The 21,425-nt window shown below is 36.0% G+C and overlaps 1 protein-coding gene across 2 annotated transcripts in view; it reads right to left on the reverse strand.

Annotated features, from left to right (window-relative positions):
* Nucleotides 1–15,452, reverse strand: part of CDH12 (cadherin 12) — a 165,711-nt gene extending 150,259 nt beyond the window's left edge. Inside the window, exon 1 of one of the 2 annotated variants that reach the window (XM_005153353.4) lies at nucleotides 15,187–15,452. In XM_005153353.4, coding sequence (XP_005153410.1) covers nucleotides 15,187–15,417 — 231 coding nt within the window. In that variant the 5' untranslated portion in view covers nucleotides 15,418–15,452. The remainder of the gene's footprint in view (nucleotides 1–15,186) is intronic. The other variant, XM_031052848.2, reaches the window with a different exon arrangement.
* Nucleotides 15,453–21,425: the final 5,973 nt, after the last annotated feature.

Genomic DNA, 21,425 nt, shown 5'->3' on the forward strand with positions numbered 1-21,425 from the left:
AAATAGAACATAAAACCAAATGCATTAACAAATAATTTTTTATTTCTCTATCATGATTCTTACAACATTGCATTGCCTGGTTCATGCTTTGTCTTATCAATAAATTAGGATAAAAAAAATACTAAAATAGTAATCTCTCAGTGACTTTAACATAAACTTGATCTGTCTCAAAATTTTTATTGCTCTTTGTGTTGTTTCACATTGCAAAACGTAATGGCTGTGTTCTAACACATATAAGACAGAATTAATCAAAAGAGAAGGCATATGGGCAAATGTAAATTTACTCAGGCTTTATTTTTGACTTCTCCTGTAGATCTCATATGGAGATCACAGACATATGCACACACACACACGTATATACTAGAGTCCCCGAGTATAATTTCGGGGTTATTTGTTTAAGAAATGATTCAACAGTACAGTAGGATATACACATGAGAAAGCAATGGAAATTTTTGCTCAGGGACCTCTCTTGTCACTATGCATTGGAAGCTTATTTCTTCTAACTCAACAGCCTGTCTCTCTTCTGATTTTGTGTAAATCATGCAAAGACTTATCTTTTAGTACCTAGATTTCCAAGGATTTTAGGCTATAGGAGTTGTGCATTACAAGAATGAAAACATGATGAATGTATGCATATAAATGGTATAAATATAAATCTTAATATAAATACTGCAAAGAGCTACAATAAAACTGAGATCCTACTCTCCTACATTATCGTACTATTCTGCATAATTTCTTCCTCACCTTTGGACACTTGAATGTATAAATCACTTCTGCTCAGTAGCTCTTCTTAAAAGGACTGGAAATTTAACTAAGGGAAAGAGAGCTGACTAAACATGCCAGCACTCACCCAGCATTGGGTAGTTTCACCATATCTATTTTTTATTAGACATGAGCTGCACCTATGTTAGCAAGTAACATGAACCAGTAAGAATATATACATAGAATAAAGCAGCTGATGTTGAGGAACGATGCCCACAATAAATGCAGCTCAGTGGTTTTTTGCTGTAGACAAGATCTCATCTGGTGTGATGGACTAAGTGCCAATTCATGTAGCTCACCCTCTTTGCTTATTTTTATCCAGAAATGATCTAGTTTGTACTCTTCAAGACTTCTACCAATGTGAACGAAAGTACAGTAAGTCTGAATGATCAAGAGATTTGCCTCAAAAGTGCACTTAAGATCAGAATGAAAATTCTCATGGAGATTTGCCAGATACCAGCTAATGCACAAATGCCATGATTCTGAAAAAGAAATGGACAGAAATACTTAAGAAGGATAATATCTGCTTCTTTATTTTGGAAGAATCAAAAAGAATTTTTTTAGGAAAGGTCCAGTTTATTTTTTGGACACATCAATAAATGGAAGGAATCTTTAGTTTATGTTTGTATTGTAAACAAAGTCAATTTCTCTCTCCGTAGATATTCACAGCTCTCATCAGTTGGTTATAAAATTAGTGGTGGCATAACGTGAACTAGAATTTAACAGGAAAAAAAAAAGATTTATTTAAAATTCCTGAATCTGAAGATCATTTTTCTGAAGACGATTTGTGTTAATAAAGTCTGTCAGAATGTGTGGGGCATTGGCAGCATTTAAATAAATGTTGCAATCATCTTTCTTTCAAGGCACTGTTTTAGACCCTTGAAACTGTCCTTTAGTTTATACCACCCATGAATATTAAGACTATACATGGCTTTCAACTATTCAAATACATGATCATGATATACTGTCAATGGCTTTGCAAAGTCCCTGCATAATTTTACCTATATTTATCTTCGTAACCTATTTTTTTTTTCCTGCATTTAAGCTACATTGCTGGAAAGTAACACCAGGGATAAAATACTTAAGTAAATAATTTCAGCATATTTATCTAACTCACAACATATCAACTGTCCATCATTAATAAACATGGCAATAAAGCCCACACAAATACATAAGATGAGAGAATTTTTGATTCCTGCCTTGGGGATAATTGGCAGAGGAGTTGCAGGCTTTTTTTTCTCACAAATAAGACCATTTTATATTTTTCCCAATAATACAAAATTATCTGTATAATATATAAAATGTGATCAAATTCAGTACAAATTTTTCATTATATTGTATAGCCTATAGAAAAAAATAATGTCAATAGATTATTATTTTTTACAAATGTTTTACCACTGATGCTTAGACATAGTCAAAGAAAATGAGCAGCCTTTCAGAATTACTTAATCCAAAGAGGAAGTCATTACTTCAGAATCAGTCTCTGGGGCTGGGCTCCCCAAAGAAACATGTTAACAATCTATTCCAAGGAACACAAGTGAAGAAGCATGAAGAATAATGCAAAAAGATTATTACAAGTACCATACTTTTGATTGCCTGTTTTCTCTGCTATTTTAATAATTTCATCATCTAGTCTGATGATCCATGAATACAGTAGGCTATCAGGGAACTGACAGCATTGCCCTTTTCTCCCCTTCCATCTTTCCCTTGAGCTTACTTCACCTTGTAGTTACAAATTTGACATTATGAATGTCGAGACTAGGAAAGGACTTGGAAGCTAACTATTTAATCTAAAGAGCATTGCAGTGGCTGGATGTAGAGAAACTTAATCAGTAATCCTTTATTTCATTTCCAGGTAGGCATATCTGTCCAGCTCTCAGTTACTGTTATTCAGCATAGGCAGAACACCCTACTATTAGATTCTGACAATATCAAGGTGTAGACTATTATTTATATTAAAAAAAAAATTAAAAATCAGAAAGATGGACTTTCTAGTCTCAAGAGCTTCATTATAATTTTGATAATTACCCTGACAAGTAATTCAGTCTTTCCTGTGTTTCAACTCCCTTCCTATGGAAGTGAACTAATACCTTCTTGCCTCAGAGAGCCACTACAAGGATAATCACTGCAACATTCTGATTCCTTAATGAGCCCCATAAAAGCACCTCTCTGAATCTCAGTATTTTATAGAGATTGTAAACACTGTAGAAGGCAGAAAAATTAATTTTTGTAGGATCAATTACAATTTCTTAGAACAAAAAAAAAAAAAAGAAATTCCTCCAAACAAGAGAATAGGTTACATATTCTTTTCTTTTTAAAGTGACAATATACCTAGTTTTACTACTCTGTGTAATGAAATTATGTTACAGTTCCCTTATCTGGCAGAATTTTACATTCAGCTTGCTGAAGAAGGAATGATGTAGTTAAGTGCAATTCAGAACCAGGCCTTATAATAGCTTTCAGACACAGCAAATGAGGCATTGCAATGAACATGTCAAAATACCAAATAAAGTAAACTATCTTCTTTGTATCCAAAAAAGCCAGAATTATTGTTTCTGGTATAGATAACAACTGTGTTATTGACCTTTAATGTTCTGATAATACCAAATTAGTCTATCAGCATAGAAATTACTCAAAATAAATACTTTTTTTTATATGCCACAATAAAGCACACCTTTGCTAAAAAGAAATTCTCAGTAAAAGTGAATGTTTCAAGTTTTCAGCATCTTTATTACAGTTCTTAAACTGCACAAATGCTGTCTGCCAGAATTCATTAAGCCTACAGAGGAATCTCCTGATTCTTCAAACACTCATTGATTTTTTTTTTCATGGACTCTACTACTGGCATCTGTTAGAATTAAGCTAGCAGCAGTTACCTGTTGTTGAGCTGATACACCTGGATTTGACAACCAGAAGCTATTAACTGGCTTATATAGCAGTGCTGAAAAGTCTTCTCAGATTCTAGAAGATACACATTGCACTAATAGCTGCAATGAGATTTTTTTTTTGCTTGCTCTTTGATAGGTTATGCTTCAGTTCTCATAATAAGAAAAAAAAATCATATTGTTAGAGCAATTTGACTGTTCTGAACCACTTTTTAAATTGTAACCCTTAATTCACATAAGCCATAATACATACATATCTATAGGCTGAAGTTTTTTGACAGTTACTCTAGTTAACTATCCAAACATCATGACACACTGAAGAAAACATCTTTCGTTCCTGCATTACAAAACATTAAAAAACCTGTACTCTATTCAGCAGAGTAATTCTACATCAACGTCAAGATACAAGAGAAAAAAAAGACTAGTAATCAGTTGAGAGCCACAGCTTACTCAAGACGTGACTGCTGAAAAGGAACATCACCTGAGAAATTTGAATAGAACAACCACTGCTGAATGGCATAGTGTCATTGCCAGGGACTATTACTTACTGCCATAGTCACAGGGAGAAAATATTTTAATAATTAGAACACATTTATTGACATTATCCTCTAAGATACTGGAACAGAAAATTCTCTGTCATTTTGCCTCACCTTAAGCTTCTTCAAAGGACAAGTGGAACTAAGCACCAGAAACAGGCTTTTGAAGAGAAGAAAAATCAAAAGCCTGGCACACACATTTCTGACAGGCCTAATTCTTATTCAACCAGCATAGAAAACATCTACTCCGCTTCAATTTATGTGCTATTCATTTTGTATATAAAGACTGTATGCAAACATATAAAGAGCTCTGAAGGTTATTCAGTTTGAAAGACAAATGAGGACTTCTGCCACAGAAATAAAGCAGAAGGTATAACAAAAACTTTTCATTTGCTTTTTGTTTTTCAGCTTAACAGGGAGTCAAACATGACATGATTCCAACTCTTATCCACTTTAAGGAGCCATTTTACTTTCGTGAAACAGATTGTAAAATATGATTTAAATGACCTGCATTTTCTAAGAATTAGATTTGTATAAAAAGATAAATCATTGCAGCAAGAAGACACAGGGGAATATTTGTGCTTTCTATCTGTCTGCCTTTGGCAGCCATGTTTGAGGGCAGGTACCAGTGCAGTTCAAGGGCTGTAAATGACAAGCTTGCCTGGGAGGTTTCATTGCATATGATCAGGTCCCCTCCCTACCCCAAATTGGCCTGAGCACAGACTGAGCTGGATTCTCTCTCGCCTGACGGTCCAGAGAGAGTCACACTGGTAGCATGGAAAACTGAGTGTACAGCCTGCGGCACAAGCTCAGTCCCTCAGCAAACAGGACAGTAAGCATAGCTGCAGCCATACATAGTGCAGGCATTCAGTACTTAGGCCAAATTTAGAGTCCAGGCATCCTCTGAGGGGCTTGTAGGGGGACTGAGCAGGCTCATCTCTTTTTAAGGATCTTTCTAAGGAAAATCTGCCAGCTACATATGCCAGAAAACAGTGCCATTCCACAGTTAGTGTGAAATGGTATATAGCATGAGATCTTGAAAGACATGAATATTTGCAACAGTATCACAAATCTCTTTCTAACTGGATATTTTTCTCAACATCACATTAGAATGCTGACCTGCACTACTGTCATAAAACTTTTGAATACAGGATTATTACTAATATAGCCACATTCACTAAACAATTAGTTCATTGCTACACGAAATACTGCAGATGTTTGCATTTTACATATATGGAGTAATAATTATACATTCACTAGAAGAAATAATTTTAAGAAAGTATTTTTCTTATTTAGAACTGAATTGTCCCTTGATCATATTGCTGCCCATCAAACTGTCCAAACATCTTTGAACAGTTAGATTCTGGGACACTTCTGGGACAAGACCAATATAAAACCTTCTCACTATCTTCTCCTAGGTGAAGAATGTCTGTTACTGCCAGTGTTGCCCACAGACAAATGCTGTGCTGTGCTGTGTGCAAGCAGCCTCTAACCCAGAATTCTGTCTTTGGCAAAGGCCAAGTGAGTAACTAGAGAAAAGCATAAGGTTAGAGAATGCACAGATCACCACATAATTTCTGAGCCCCCTCTCTGTGGAGATACTGGTGGTGACTCAATACTTACTATTCAACAGATTGATTTTTTCATTAATTTCTTCACTCTCTTTTCACACACATGAAAAAGTCTATATATCCACAGCAACCTGTGGCATGGAGCTACCTATTTCACATTTATATATTTGTGAGGAATCACCTCCTTTTCTTTGCTCTGAATTTGCTACATGCTGGCTTCATTTGATACCCTCATCTTGAACTGGTGAAGGAGGGATTCCTCTTCATTTAGCCTCCCCCTTCTGTTCTAATTATTATGGAGAAAACCATATCTCCTCCTCTGTGTTTCTTTTGCAGCCTAAGGAAACCAGTCTTATTCAGTCATTCCTCACTGAGGAGGCAGTCTAAAGGTACTGACTGCCTTTATATCCTCTTTTCTCTTCCCAGTTCTTTGGGACACACCTTCTTTGTGACCACAGATAAATAATTTGTACAGTGTGGAACATACAGGCTCACCATAAATTTAGCTACAAATCCTTATTAATGACATTTGTTTTCTTCTGCCACTGCTAAGAACTTTCAACATGCCGTTTGCTTTTTTTGGCACTAACCACACACTAAGCAAATGTGCATACTGCTATTATATAAAATATCTAATTTGAGAGAGGCACCTCAGAGCACAACAATTTATTAATGAAGTTGGAATTATTCCCCTCCTCCCTCAGTATATACCACTTTATATAAAATTTAATCTCTTATTTTAATCCTATTTCATAAGGTCCTCTTCCTTTTTTTCCCATTCAGCCTTTATCTTTACTAACTCAACTAGTTTAATATGAATAGCAAATACCACCACCTGGATATTCACACACTTTCCCAGTTTATTTATGATCCTGCTAAATAACACAGGTCCCAGCCTAAATCCTTACCGATACTGATGAGACATAGGAATGTTTTTTTCAGTAGTCAGTTAAGTATTTTCATGACATTAGGAGTGAATAATCAATCTATTTTTTCAGCAAGCAGTAGAAGGTCATAATGCCACATAAGTTCAATAGTATCAATAACAACTTTAGCTTATATGTTCAAGGACTCACAGTTAAAATAAATGCAATATACACAAAGAAACAATCTCTGTAATTAAGCTGGTTCTAGGAGACAGAGTTTTCTTCAAAGCTTAGCTTTATTCTCTACATGCGTTTTTTTTTCTCTTGTAAATACAAGAACAATTACTGCACACAGGTGTTTAAAGACCCACTGTACTTCTGAAGTATTTTTAAAGATAATACTGCCATTGCTCAACCCATTACATTTTTGGCAACAATCAGTGAAGAACAGGTATTTGAGCCTAGAGGAAGAAAAATGTACTCATTTAACTAGCTGATGGAAAATTATAGTGCAGCAAGAGAACAGCTTGAATACAGTGATATCTTGTATAGGGCATCCTTTGCAATTTTGTGGCAGAAGTCCCACCAGTTCTAAAAGGACCAGGATCTCGACAGATTCCATTATTCTCTATCTGCACACTCATATTGCTACAGTTTCTGAATTTGTATAAAACATCCCTCTCTTGCCATCTTGCTTCTTGAGTATTTCTCTGAATCTTACCCCACCTATCCTATTTTAATCTGGCTTTCTCTTACCCTCTTATGCATTTTTTTTTAATGCAACAAGAATCAAAAGGATTGTTTTTTTTTTCTTGCATGTATTTATGAAACAAAACTTTATTCAGGAGAAAATTAAATTTAAGCTAGTAACTAATAATTAAAAGTATATTAAGTTTACTTTCAGCCCGTGTCAATGCTGATGAACATTTTCTTCACTCATAATTATGTTTTTCAGCTTTTCTCTTCCCTTTTTCACCTTGTATGAGATATCAGCTTCCCAGGCTGGGTGGGGAGAGAAATGCCATCCAGCAGTATTGACTGAAGAGCTTTTCTCCTCATTCATTCTCTCTTGCCTGTGTATCACTGTAACATATATATCACTGCTGTGCAGTGGTCATAGAACATATGCTTCTGTAACCATATAGTGAACTATACAAAGGAATGTATCAGAGTTTAAAAATAATCCTGGAGAGAAAAGGACAATTTTCAACCAGCTTGTTTCTATACTTGAGATCACCTTCTACCCTTAGAGACGTATAATCTCTGGTTTGTAAATGGCTCTACATTATTAGATTATTCGGGATTTTATAATCTATATTTAGATAGAGTAAATGTTGAGGAACAAGTGGCAACTAAGAGAAAGAATTACACAATAATGTTGGTGTAACAAAAATATATACTAGTACTGGTACATTTTAATATTTTTTTATGTAATATTATTTTCTAGATTTCAGTCTTGTCACATTCAACTTTTTTTTGTTAAGACCTTTTATGACTTTCATGCATGCTGTTTTTTTGCAGCTTTTTCTTTCAGGTAGAAAAAAAGTAATCTAATCTGTTTTACATATAAATTATTATGTAGCAAATACAAGGATCATTTATGAATGCAGTTCCTTTCATTAGACTTCAGCCAACACATGCAGAAAATGTAAGCTTTTGGGTACACAAGGTTTATTTCAGATGAGAAAAGAAGCTGTGGAGTTCAAAATTAACTATAAGCTGGGTTCATTGCTCAGAATTTAATTGCATATGGCACAGACCCTCTGTAAGGAGTAAGGTAATTGTAGCTTTTGCAGCAGAGTGGATGTCAGCTGCAGAGAGAGGGAAAGAAGGATCAGGGGATGGTTATCTCTAGAAGGAGAGGTGAGACAGTCATTTACAGCCTGTGGTACATAGAGTTGAGTGAGAGAAATAGTATGTGACACAAAACCACCACCTGCTCTTACTCCATTACTTTCCCTACCAGGTAAGAGTTACAAATTGTGGTTTCATACATAAACTTAAGAAGCAAGTGGTTTTCACACCTTAGAACACTGTCTGTGTTTTGTTAAAACAATGAATTTAAATGATGTAAATATTTACTTTTTAACATCTAATGTTAAAATTTTAAGTAGAATTATGAAACAAATTTCATAATTTTAAATGTCTGAAACTTGCTGTTCTCATTGTTCTGCAAAGTGTATATATATCAAATCAGCATCCCTCCAAAATGACCAAAAGCAACAAAAAAGTCCACATTGTAAAAAAACAGCTTGTCTCATAGATATGAAATCCTGACTTTTAAACTAGTCTGCTATCATTTAGCAATTCTTTCATCAATATTTTGTATAATTTGACTTTTCCTTGTGGGAATTTGTAGGTTTTATAACATGTTTGAGTGAGATTTTATGCTACCCCCTTATTTTTTAATACCTCATGTGCTGCAGCAATCATAACTTTAATTCAGCTTCTGAACCTCCTCGTTACTTTGGTTTACACATTGTAACCCAGAGGAAAGGCTAAAGGTATTTAATAATTTTCCATACTTTGCTACCTTGTCATTTCCATTTAATTTCTTACTTGACACTCTGGTGCCTTTCCAGACTGGAGATCTTGCAATCCCAACTGCTATCAGTATTTTGCTTCTAATTTTCCTGCTATGAGCTACCTATATAAATCAATAAACAACTGAAGCCACTAGATCTGTAAGCAACATTGTTGTAAGTCGTTCATCTACCACTCATGACAATAAAAATAGATCTTTATGTACCTTGTAAAAAGATAAGCTTGTAAAAGTAAACATTAAGTGGCAGTCTGACTTGCTCATGGGGGTTTTGTGTTTCCATAATTCTACTTCCTTCTCAAACTTTCACGTGCAGCTGTCAAAACTGCTTTGTGTCTCACATACTTTATGCAATATGCAGGATGCAAAGCTTTTAAAGTCATCACTTTTTTCACCAGCCAGACATAAGTGAGAGAGACAAAGGTCTCAACTCAACACAGCAAGACAAGAAGCCCGGAATCCTGCTCCCAGTTCTGATTCTTCTTACACATTTTTTTTTTACCATTTCATTTCTCCCAGTCAATTTTCTTATCTGTAATAAATTGTGACAATGCTTTTACTTGAAAATATGAATGATATAAACTCAGTTAGTTTAGGAAGCCAGGCTAACATGATCATGTCTGAGCATACTTTAAATTATTGTCTAAGGACCACTAAGGCAAGAATTTCACTCTGATGTCTGCTGACAGTGGTGATTATACGAATTCCTGTGGGTTAAAGACAGATATACTCAACAAGCTAATTTTTATGAATACTATTTGGAAGATCTTTCATATTAAAATCATGCAGAAATGAATAACCACGATGTCCTGCATCACTGGAGTCAATTAACAAATCCCTAGCAGTGGCTCCTGAAGCAACTCTTATCTCCTTGAAGATGGCACTGTGCAAATGTTTAATTAGAAGTTGTATACAGGTCTCTCTCTAATATTGTTACTTCAGTTGTGGGCATAGAATCTGATAAAATAGAAAAAGTATTATGACAGCTTTAAATAATATATTATTGTGACCCTCTGTCGTGGTTTAAACCAAGTCCCCCAACTCCCGGAGAGTTAGGAAGGAGAATCCAAAGAATGTAGCCCCCACGGATTGAGATAAGAATGGTTTAATTACTAATGCATAACACAAAACCCCTACTGCCATTTACTACTACAAACAATAATGATAAAGCCAATAACAAGTGAAGAGAATACAACAACCCACGAGCCACCGACCCATAACTCACTCCACCCTGCCCGGCCGAGCACCGCGCGCTCCCTCCTCCATTTTCCTCCAGAGCTCCCTCCTCCAGCCTTCTCTTTCCCAGTATGCATCCTGGGCATCACGTGCTATGGTATGGAATACCTCATTGGCTAGCCTGGGTCAGGTGGCCTGTCTCTCCTTCCTCCCGGCCTCCCCTCCTCCACCTGGCTGGAAAAAACCTTGAACAAAAACACCCTCGAAACATGCTCAAACCATGACACCCTCTTAGCAAAAATCTAGTAGGCATGCTACTTAAAAAAGTAATCAGATTAATCAGGGTGCAGTTATGAACAGACACTTCAGCATTCTTTCCCCTCAAAGGGCAGTAGTTTTCAAATTCACTGCATGTATTTCCCTTCCTTTAATTTTATTTTTTCTTTCAACTTAACTCATTGCTTGTGAATGTGAATATCACAAAAATGGCAGCCACAACACTAAATTTGTTTGTATGAGAACAGATTTTGTACAAGCAGTGCAAAATTTCCTGCAGACTGCCCTGTCATCCAGACACTCACCCAAGAGGGAAAATGTAAAATCAGAGTATGCATTCAGAAGGAGGTGTTGATTTAAGACTGATGGAAGGTCATCAATATTAATATCATTATATTAAAAACTATCCATTATAAAATGTATGAATGAATTCTATGCTCATATTTCACATGCAAAGGATAAATTATGAGTTTTCAGAAAAGCACTCTGTTCTGATGTAGAGCTCTGCTTCTTCCAAATCAGCACTGTTTCTGCCCTGATATATGAGGAAACCATTGAAAGTGATGACGCTTTCTCAGACTAAATCAAATGAAAAATACCATGTTATTATATGCCCCCTGTTATGCCATAGGGTAGTCATGACTATTACATTTTTCAGCTGGTGAGGATCATAGCAAAAAAAGTAACTGTAGTTGCTTGTATGTGAGCATATATAATGTAACAGGGGTTTAAAGAACAAAATGTTGCAAAACATGTAGGTTATTAATTACCAAGATAATAGCCAGCAAACTGAGAATATTTAGTTCTCTGCACGCTGGAAATCAGGAGAGAAATAGCTATTACCTGGAAGAGGACTTTGAAATCTTTTCCTATGCATCCAGTCTGTGTCAGTACAAGTTGCCACATGCCTATCTCTGAAGACTTGAGGAAAACCAGCAAAAATCCCTACTAAGAGCAACTGTGCAGGTGTACAACACGAGAAAGATGCAATAAATTTACACACTAGGAACACAAATGCACACATATAAAAATGGAAGCATGATACATAAAAACTTTTGTTAGTATTATCTTGACAATAAAGAACCTATGCTGTTCTCACCTATTTTGTTCTCTTGAACTTTCATTTTATTATGCTGCCTCTGTATGTCACTATTGAAACTCTACAATAAAAGGTTATGGAAATGTCTATAATGTTCTGGTGGGGTTGCACCCCCTTGAGCTACCCCTGCATAAGGGCTACTAAAACTGTGACCTTATTAGTGGTTATGACCTGGGTTGGGACATGGCCATGCTTAAGGATCTGATACTTTGATGAGTTCTGTCACCATTCAGTGAGGACTGAGCTTTGGCGCAAAAAAAAGAATAATGAACTTTTATATCCTAATTCATACATGTGCTGTTTTGCCTGTCCTGGAGCTTCTCAGTACCAGGAAAACACATGAAGGACAGTAAAGTACATGAGCATGCCTTATTTCACAGCAAGCCTTTCAGCATCTCTTCAGTTTTCATGGGTTACATAGCAATACCATATCCCAGCTTTTCTTTTTAGCCTAGGTCTTCTTACACGGATGTCTGCTAAAGGGGATTATCCTTTGTTTGGTAAACTGAGGAATTTTTATGGTTTTAATATGTCAACATGAAGCACTATTTCAAGATCTCTCACTGTGAGCTAGACTAATCCCTATCAGTTTCTAAACTATATTTTGATTTGCAACTTGACACTTCTTGAGATACTCTTCTAAAAGCAGACATAAAATGAATTAAGTGCATTGGCTGGTAACAGCTGACATTGTTACTGTAAATCTGTGTTCTCCAGCAGGTGGCTTCCAAAATTAACTAGTCACCCCTAACTGCTTAGTGAAATTGTCAGCTGATTTAATAGACACATTAAATTCTTATTAACAAATTACTGTGACATTAATAGGGTTCTATAGGGGGAAGATGAAAATCCTGTGATTTTAAGTCAAATGAAATATCCTGTACTTTATCATATAATTTCTATTACTTTGAAATATAGTGCAACAGTATTATAAAAATAATTACTTTGATAATATATGATTTTGGAATAAAGCTAATTTATGGCAAATATAAAACAAATTTATTAATTGCACTTCATACCTTACAAAATTTCTGTAATTTTTTTAAATTAAATAAGATCTAAAGATACTCATTTGCCACTGCTGACTGCACTTCAGTTGACAATGTTTTGAATTTATATTAAGCATGCCTTTCACTACCTGGATTTAAAAGAGCACACTTTCATTAAAGAACTTCTCCCATTCAGAGCTTTACCTTCTTTGAGAACTTTGTGTAAAATGAAGGGAAAGCACTAACCTCTCCATTTGGGTGATTTTTTGTGGGTTTTTTGGTTTGGCTTTTGTTGTTGTTGGTTTGGCTTTTGTTGTTGTTGGTTTGGGTTTTTTTGGGGATTTTGTTTGTTTAGCTGGTTTGGTTTGTTTTATTTTGTTGTTTGGTTTGGTTTGATTTTGGATTTTTTGGGGGGGCAGGCGGGTGAGGTTTTTTTTGAAGTGTTATGCAAAGAAAACATACAAAAACTAGGAGGGTTTTTTTCAAGCATATTGAAGCAAATAGTTAATATAGATGAAATAAGTTCTGATAAACATTGAAAGGATTCTTCACAGGTAATAAACATTGGAAAAAGAAAGATCACCTGGAATGAACTGCTTTATTTTGTAAGTAGATTTTTTTACTTTATATTACTGATGTACTAATTAAACGTCCTAACTTATTTTATCTGTCAGCACCAAGATCTTCCCTCTATCATTTTATTTATTAGGTGACAGTGTTATATGATATCTTGCCAATAAACATCACTATTGTGTGTGCTATACTGCAATTAGATCTTTCCTTATTTTAGGAAAGTGTCTTTTCTGCAATTTGAAACACTTCCAAAAAGTCTAAAGAGTTAAGAACATGCCAGGTAATTCTGTGATGTGATGTGTTATTCTTAATTGAAATATCTCATTAGATCAGAAGTTGCTTATAAGTTTAAATTCAATATATTGATAATAGTCAATTCTGTGCAAAATATTAATTTTGGCAGCTTACAATTGACTCTAAATGACTAGTCAGCCTGCCTTAAAGGAATAAAGACTAATGAATTACAGTGGTGCAGCAATCACATCTCTGTCTTCTGAGGTAAAAAGCACAGCAATCATGTTCCCTGTGTTACAGCACTGAATATGATTAGAGTCCCCATTTGCATCAGAATGAAGATAAGTGTTAGAGACAGTGGAATTTATATCAACCGGAGTCACAGAGATGCAGTTTTTCACTATGTGACCCACAATTCTTCAGACTTCAAAACAAACTTATTATCTTTGCAGTATACATGTACTTTGTAAATTGTTTTAACTGATATGCTTTATTGCTTAAAAAAAATGCCTATACATGTTATACCCATGTATATTTTTGGCTGAGTTGTCAAATCTAAATAATCACATGTAGTCTTTTTCTGTTTTAATTTTACATCCTTTACTCAGAATAGTTTCCTGGAAGGGTAGGAGGCAAAATTAATTTTCTGTTAACTTTATTTAGATTTAGAAGAAAACAAAGAAAAAAATAACCAACACAACTACATTCCCAGCTTTTACATTTAGAAAAGTTAAAATGGTATTAAAAACTGAAGCATGATGCCTCATTTTTATGCTAGGAGAATTTGAACTTCACTGTCCAGGGAAGTAGCATTTGAGGACCTAGGAAATGAAACCCCAGTCTCTTATTTTCATGGAGCAAGGACCTTTATTTAAGCCAAAAAATTTACATAGCATCCACTTATATCCTGTGTTATTTTTTCTTTTCAGGCCTTGTTTTCAGCTTTCCTTTCTATATACTCTATTATCTAAATTCACCCCTCCACACACCTCTCTAACAGTTGGGTATCAAACTGTGTATGCCCTATTACAGAAACAATGACAATATAATGAAAGAAGAGTTGCACAAATTCTCTGCATGTGTGAGAGTGCATGTCTGTACACAAAGTATAAAAGCTATAAAGCAAGAGCTTGAATTATGAAGCAATAAAACATATTAGAAATACCTGAAAATTACCTGAACAATCAGAAATAAAAGTAAATTATACTGGGGCATAAGATAATAGAGCAAAAAGCAGGTATCATCATTACCTGGAAACTGTCATGGAGTAACCACACCAGCCACAGAAATGACTGTGCATTCTGGGCTAAGATTTCTGGTTTAAAGCTTATCTCTGCTATCACTCTGACATCCACTGTTAAAAATCAAGTATGCTATTACAGAAGGTCCAAAGTTAGCTGTAAATCACAAACTTATATCAGAACTACCATTTTTTTTAAATTCCAAAACCAAAGATAAGGAAATACGACATACTGTAGAAAGTAAATGTTGGAAACTTGTGCACTAGAAGTAATAACACCCGCAGTGCCTATATGAGAGGCTGAATGGTGAAGGGGATGAACAGAAGGATACTGTCAGTTGGAGGAGATTTGCCCCACTTGAAACAGGTACACATTTATAGCACATTTTATTATTTCTGCTTCATTTCAACTTTCAAAGAAAAAGTAAAAAAATTACCTTTCCAACATACTGAGGTTCAGAGCCCATGTACTCCTCCAGCACAAAAAATTGATTCCACACCCAGCCTCGTTTGACTCGCTGGGCAAATGACCTCCTCCCTGGCACTGGGACAACATTTTCTCTTGCCTCTGGTTCTAATGTCTGTTGTGGTTGTGGATGCAGTGGCGTTAGGAGACCTCCATCAAACAGGACACAGAGAAGCAGGGATAAGCAGTTCCTTGTAAGCATTGGCAATGGCTTCCCTAGAGCAAGTAATAAAAACTCCAGTACTTAATGCAGAGCAGAGGAATCCAGGTTTGACGTGTCTCTGGCCTCCACCACTTAGCTTCTGATTTTATTGCGGAAATGCTAATGCAGGCATTAATCCTTCTGATGACAAGGTTTTTGCCACATTAAATTCCATCTAAAGGGACCTATAAAAGAGATTTACATGCAACATCAAATTACATAAAATTACATTGAAGCATTCATCAAAAATCTCACACCAAGTTAGTTTATAGAGACAAAGATTAGGAATTACATTTTTAAAAGAGATTGCTATTTTGTTTATAGTACTGAGCTGCTCTAGAACATGGTACAGTTATTACAAGAATAGGTCATTCTTGCTCTGCTTAGCATTACTTTGTGTCTGAGGACAAGCCATTTGCCTTTGCTTCATGATCCAGTTATCAGACAAAACTGTTATCCATCAGTGATGTCAAAAATATTTACTCTGGGTTTACACAGAAAATATTGGAGAAGAAGAATCTCCCATACTATTGTCCAGAGCAGAAATGCTTTGCTTGTTGTCTTTGCCAGAAAAGCACATTGGTGGTTACTCTACTGTTTACTGGTTGTAAGGTAAAAGAAATACTGGTAACAGGATTTAAGATTAATGCATTTACATTTTGGTACAGGTACAATGCATACAAACTTCCAACTCACATTATCGTTTGCATTCTATGGATTTTATTCTGGCAAAGAAACTTTCAGACAGGACCCTACCACGCTACAGAACTGCACTCAGTATTAACATATTTGGTATGTATTTCTATTAGCAGCTTTTTTTTATTTAACAGTTCGCGTGACTTTTTGTGTGTCTCTCTTCAATGTATTCAGTCGTATGTCACATCAGGTTCATCCATTATTCAGTTCCAAGAATTCCAGATTCCTGTGTCTCTTGATCCACCATTGCAGGATTCATGCCTAGGTTTTTATGGCAAAATCGCAGCAACCATAAAACACAAGGGGAAAAAAAAGTAATAAAAAAAGCAAACAAAGAATTCAGAATATCCTTTTGAAATACCCAGCAATAGATAGGACCTGGAAATAAACAACATTAAAAAGCCTGCACTGCTTCACAACCCCCAAAATCATGCTGTATTTAACTACTATACCATTGCTCTTTGCTGAGGAGGCTCTGTACATTACAGTTCTCCCAGCAGAGTTCTGCCTCTGGCCATGTCTGTCAGTCAGGGAGCTTTTAAAATGTTATACAGCACCAAAAGTAATGCAAAGAGATTGAAGGACTTCAGTGAAAGGAGAACAAGTCCCCTTTGGCTGGAAGGTTAGTAATAAAGTGCAAAATGCAGAGCACTTTAACCCCTTCTCTGTGAGCCTCCTGGACTACCTTCCAGAATGCACACTGCATTGTCAGGAAAGAGCAGTGCTAGTGCTTGCTTCATTCCCTATAGCTTCAAAAAGCTGATGAATGGGAGTGTCAGAGAATAATAGGAGGCTAATATGTGTTGCAGTACAGGATTGCAGCACAGATGCCCTCATCAGCTACAAAAAGGTTCACTGTGAAGAATCTTCTAATTTAAAGCTCAGCAGTTAGAAGGCTGCTAATTGAGAACCCAGCACTTCGGAATGCAATACAACCACTCCAGCTTGCTGCTGTGTAACACCAATGCAGCAGGAAACTGAGGCAAAGGGTCTCCCCTGCTGTGTCTCTTTCCCCAGTATTTTATTGCTGGCTTTGGAGGAAGCCTGGTGTCTGACAGAATATGTTTAATAGCATAGCTGGAACTTGTACAGCAATCCAAAGGATAAGACTGATACTTCTTTTAGTCTGTTTATTGTTTTGCCTTTTTTTTTTTTTTAAGCTAAGTGTTGATCTTCCAGATAAGATGCCTAAACCTGTCCTGGTGCTTTCATATCGTCATAGGCTCATTAGACACTTAAATCTAGCACCCTTATATACCTCTGCCCAGAAAACTGATATGAGGGCTAGGAGATTAGGATTTAGAAGTCGGATCAGAACAATTAGCCATAAGGGAGGTACTGTCTTTTTTTTTTTTTTTTTTAGGAATTATTTCCTCTGATGCTTATGAAAGATACAATGTTTCTATATATATTAGTCCACATATGTTCCAGTAGGTGACTAATAAGAGGAACTTATTATCTCAGCTTCAAATAATCTTGAGACACTGGCACAGGTTGCCCAGAGTTGTGGCTATCCCATCCATGGCAGTGTTCAAGGCCAGGCTGGATGGGACTTTGAGCAATCTGGTCTAGTAGAAGATGTCCCTGCACATTGCAGGGGGGCTGGAACTAAGTGATCCTCAAGGTCCCTTCCAACCTCAACCATTCTACAATTCTATATCTAATAAGAGAATTGTGCACCCTCAATGCATCTCTTTCTCATACAATATGAAGAGAAGGACAATTTTTCTTAGATCTTGCTTTTTTTTAAGATTAACTGCTGCTAATCAGCTCTTCAGACTATCTTCTATAGATTTAAATACCACTATACATGACTTAATTAACCCATGAGGAGAGGTATAGAGGGAGTGCCTGTATGAATTTACCCAAAAATATTATTTTACTGAGATTACATTTATTAATTTCCCAACTTGAAAAGGTGAAGTGACCAGCAGCAAGCATGGACAATCTGTTAAAACACAATAATTAAGAAATCTTGATCCTATATACTCTGTTTGCAAAACTGCAGGCTTAGAAACTCACAAAATGCAAATGATGAATTACATATCGCTACTATTTATTGAGAATAACAAAATATAGTATAAATGGTCCTCCTGCAAGACTTTCCATACTGACCTGGATTATGCTGCCATTAACCTAAATAGCTCAAACAAAGGAATATTTTTGGTATAGCAAAACTGATGCTTGCCAGTAATGCTTCAATAACACTGAATGAAAGAGATCCATCACTTCATCAAGCCTGGCACAACATGGGATAATCCCTCTGGTCAGTTGGGGACAGCTGTTCCAGCTGTGTCTCCTCCCAGTTTCTTGTTTACCCCCAGCCTAATCAATGGTGGATGGTGTGAGAAGCAGAAAAGGTTTTGACTCTGTGTAAGCACTGTGTGAGCAATATCTAAAATATCCTTGTGTTATCAACACTGCTTCTATTACACATCCGAAACAAAGCACTGTACCAGCTACTATGAAGAAAATTAACCCTATCCCAGGCAAAACCAGTGCAGATCTGTATGAATTAACTACTTGGATCAGACTACAGGGGCACTACTGTCACATGCAGACAAGCAAGAAATGCTTAGCTCCATGAAGCACCCAAAACTGTCTTCAGTGAATGGAGGCAAATTGCTTACTGACAAAGTATCTCTTACGCAATGACGGTAGGATCATTTCTGCGGCCACCTTAATCATAAATCTATGAGCATAAAGAATGCTTTTGCTTATGTGAAACAACAGCTAATGTAGAGCAACCATCTTACTACCCATGAAGAGGTTTGAAAAAAATTGGCAGTACTGTAAAATGGTTGATCCATACCAGATGGAAAGCCAGCTAAGATCTATAACTGTGGATATGCTCTAACAGGTGACCGTCTAACCTCACTTCTCTGCAATATCCTGAAATAAAAAAACACAACAACAGAAACAAATGTCTATGCTGTCAGTATCTACTAAAATTAACTGCAAAGGTATTTGAGATTATATATCTGTTGGTTAAAGGAATGGTTAAAGGAACAGTTAAAGTATATGGAAACCTCAGTTCATGTCTCACCTTGATATGGTTTCTTACTCTGACCTTTGATCAGCAAATCAGTTAGGCTGATATTCTCAAAGGTATTTAGTTAGAGAATTCCTGGTTGGTTAGAGTCTTGATGTCAATATTTCTCATTAATTTGATTTTTTTGAGCTTCACAACCTATCTACACACTTTGGAAATAACCTTTCTTTCTACCTTTTTTTCCACCTTGTCTTTTTTTAGTTAGGGTAGGAACTACTTGGTAACCGAAGTAACCCATTAAAATGGAGGCTAGGAGGGAATTTACATGTAAACAGATTAGAAACCTCCAACTACTATGGAGAACAATTCTCAATCTCTCCACTGTACAAACTGGAAGAGTTTCAGCAGAGCGACTGAGCAAGTCCCACCTCTGATGGCACCAACTCCATTTGGCAAGTGTAACACCTGGAATCCATGCCAGATAATCCTCATGGGATGAAAAAATGTTTCTAAATTCAAAGACAATGCCTGACTTACTGGAGTCTTTAACACAATACAAACCAGTTACTTGTTTATCTCCCTTTGTGTGGAGATAACACTAAGCTTTATAAACCATCCTTGCTTATGTTCAGCCAGAAACTAAGCACCACACAACCCCTCACTCACTCCACCTCCCCAGCAGGATGGAGGATGGAAGAGAACAGGAAGGGTAAAAATGGGAAAATTTGTGCGTTGACATAGTAACAGTTTAATAATTGAAATAAAAGATAATAATAATTATTATTAATAATAATAATGATACATAATGAAAATGAAAATTACAAAAAGAGATAAATAAACCCCAAGAAAGACAAGTGATGCAAATTAGAGCAAGTGCTCACCACCAAACATTTCTGAGCCAGTCTCCCAGCAGCATCCCCATGGCCAGCCTTCCCCCTAGTTTATTGTTGAGCATGATGTTATATATAGTATGGTTTATCACTTTGGTCATCTGGGGTCAGCTTTCCTTGATGTGTCCCCTTCCAGCTTCCTTCCCACAGCCTATTTCCTGGCAGGGTGGTACAAGAATCAGAAAAGGCCTTGATTCTATGCATGCACTGCTCAGCAATAACTGACACATTCCTGTTTTAAGCACAAATCCAAAACATACCCCATACTAGCTACTATGAAGAAAATTTAGTCTATCCCAGCCAAAACCAGTGCAGAAACCTACAATGGCTAAATATATAGATTAGTCCTTCATGAATTTGAATGCCTGAAATTTTGTACTTCAGTGGTGTTTATATGAGGAGAAACAGAAACCCAGTACCGTATGTCAACCCCAAATATTCTGTAGTTTAATGATCAGACTAATCTGATAAAATGTGAGAAATATGGATAGAAAATGCACAAATGGAAGATGAATCTTGGTATTTCTGGAAGATACATGTCATCATCTGGAGAACTGTACTGACTGAACTACTGAACAACAAGCAGATGATGACCTTTCTCTTGTAATAAGATAACCTAGTTTTGCAATTCTATGACAAAAAAAACCCAAATCCTAACATTCCATGTCAAATTTTTTGCTTGATATAAAGTAATTAATTATACAGCTTGGCAAGAAAAATATGAGTTTGCTTAAGGCTATGATTTTGGGATTTGACTATCAAAATGACTCCCTCTCTCGTAAATGGTTATTTGCAGAGCAGTATTTTCTATCCTGAGTTAATAGTTCAATTTCAATGTCAGTTATGTCTATAAATATCAGGAGTAATACTAATATGAATCTGGAATACTCTATTTTGTTTTTACTGGCATAAAACCGAAGTGAGATGAGAATGATGTCCTTGGTGTTTGAGTATGACTTCCCTTGTAGCACATTCGTAGGAAGGCTGCCACAAAGATATGTTAAAGCACCAAAACCATGTGATATACTATACCAGAATCTACTAACCTATTTCCGAAGTGCCTAACATTGGAGAGGAGTTTAATTATGTTTGGCATTTCTAAGCACTACAATAATAAAGGTATTATAGCTCCACAGACATGGTTTAATAATTGGCTTTCCAGCATATAAAAAAGCGATTGCTTAAGAGAGTTTGGTAACATAACAAAATCAAAAGATACTAAAAAAAAAAAGCTACAGAATGCTGAGGACTGTAAAAAAAGGAATGAAAAAAAAGCAGTGTAAAAATATTCTGTGTGAGTGCAAAACAATAAACTGGTCCTATATGTACTATTTACACATATTGTGTCAGCTTTGTCATCACTAGCAATACTTAACATGTGATCATTTGTAATTTAAATATATGTCACTGAGCCATCATTCTCTACATGG

This window comes from Melopsittacus undulatus, chromosome 1 (assembly GCF_012275295.1).
Source record: "Melopsittacus undulatus isolate bMelUnd1 chromosome 1, bMelUnd1.mat.Z, whole genome shotgun sequence".
Taxonomy (NCBI): domain Eukaryota; kingdom Metazoa; phylum Chordata; class Aves; order Psittaciformes; family Psittaculidae; genus Melopsittacus; species Melopsittacus undulatus.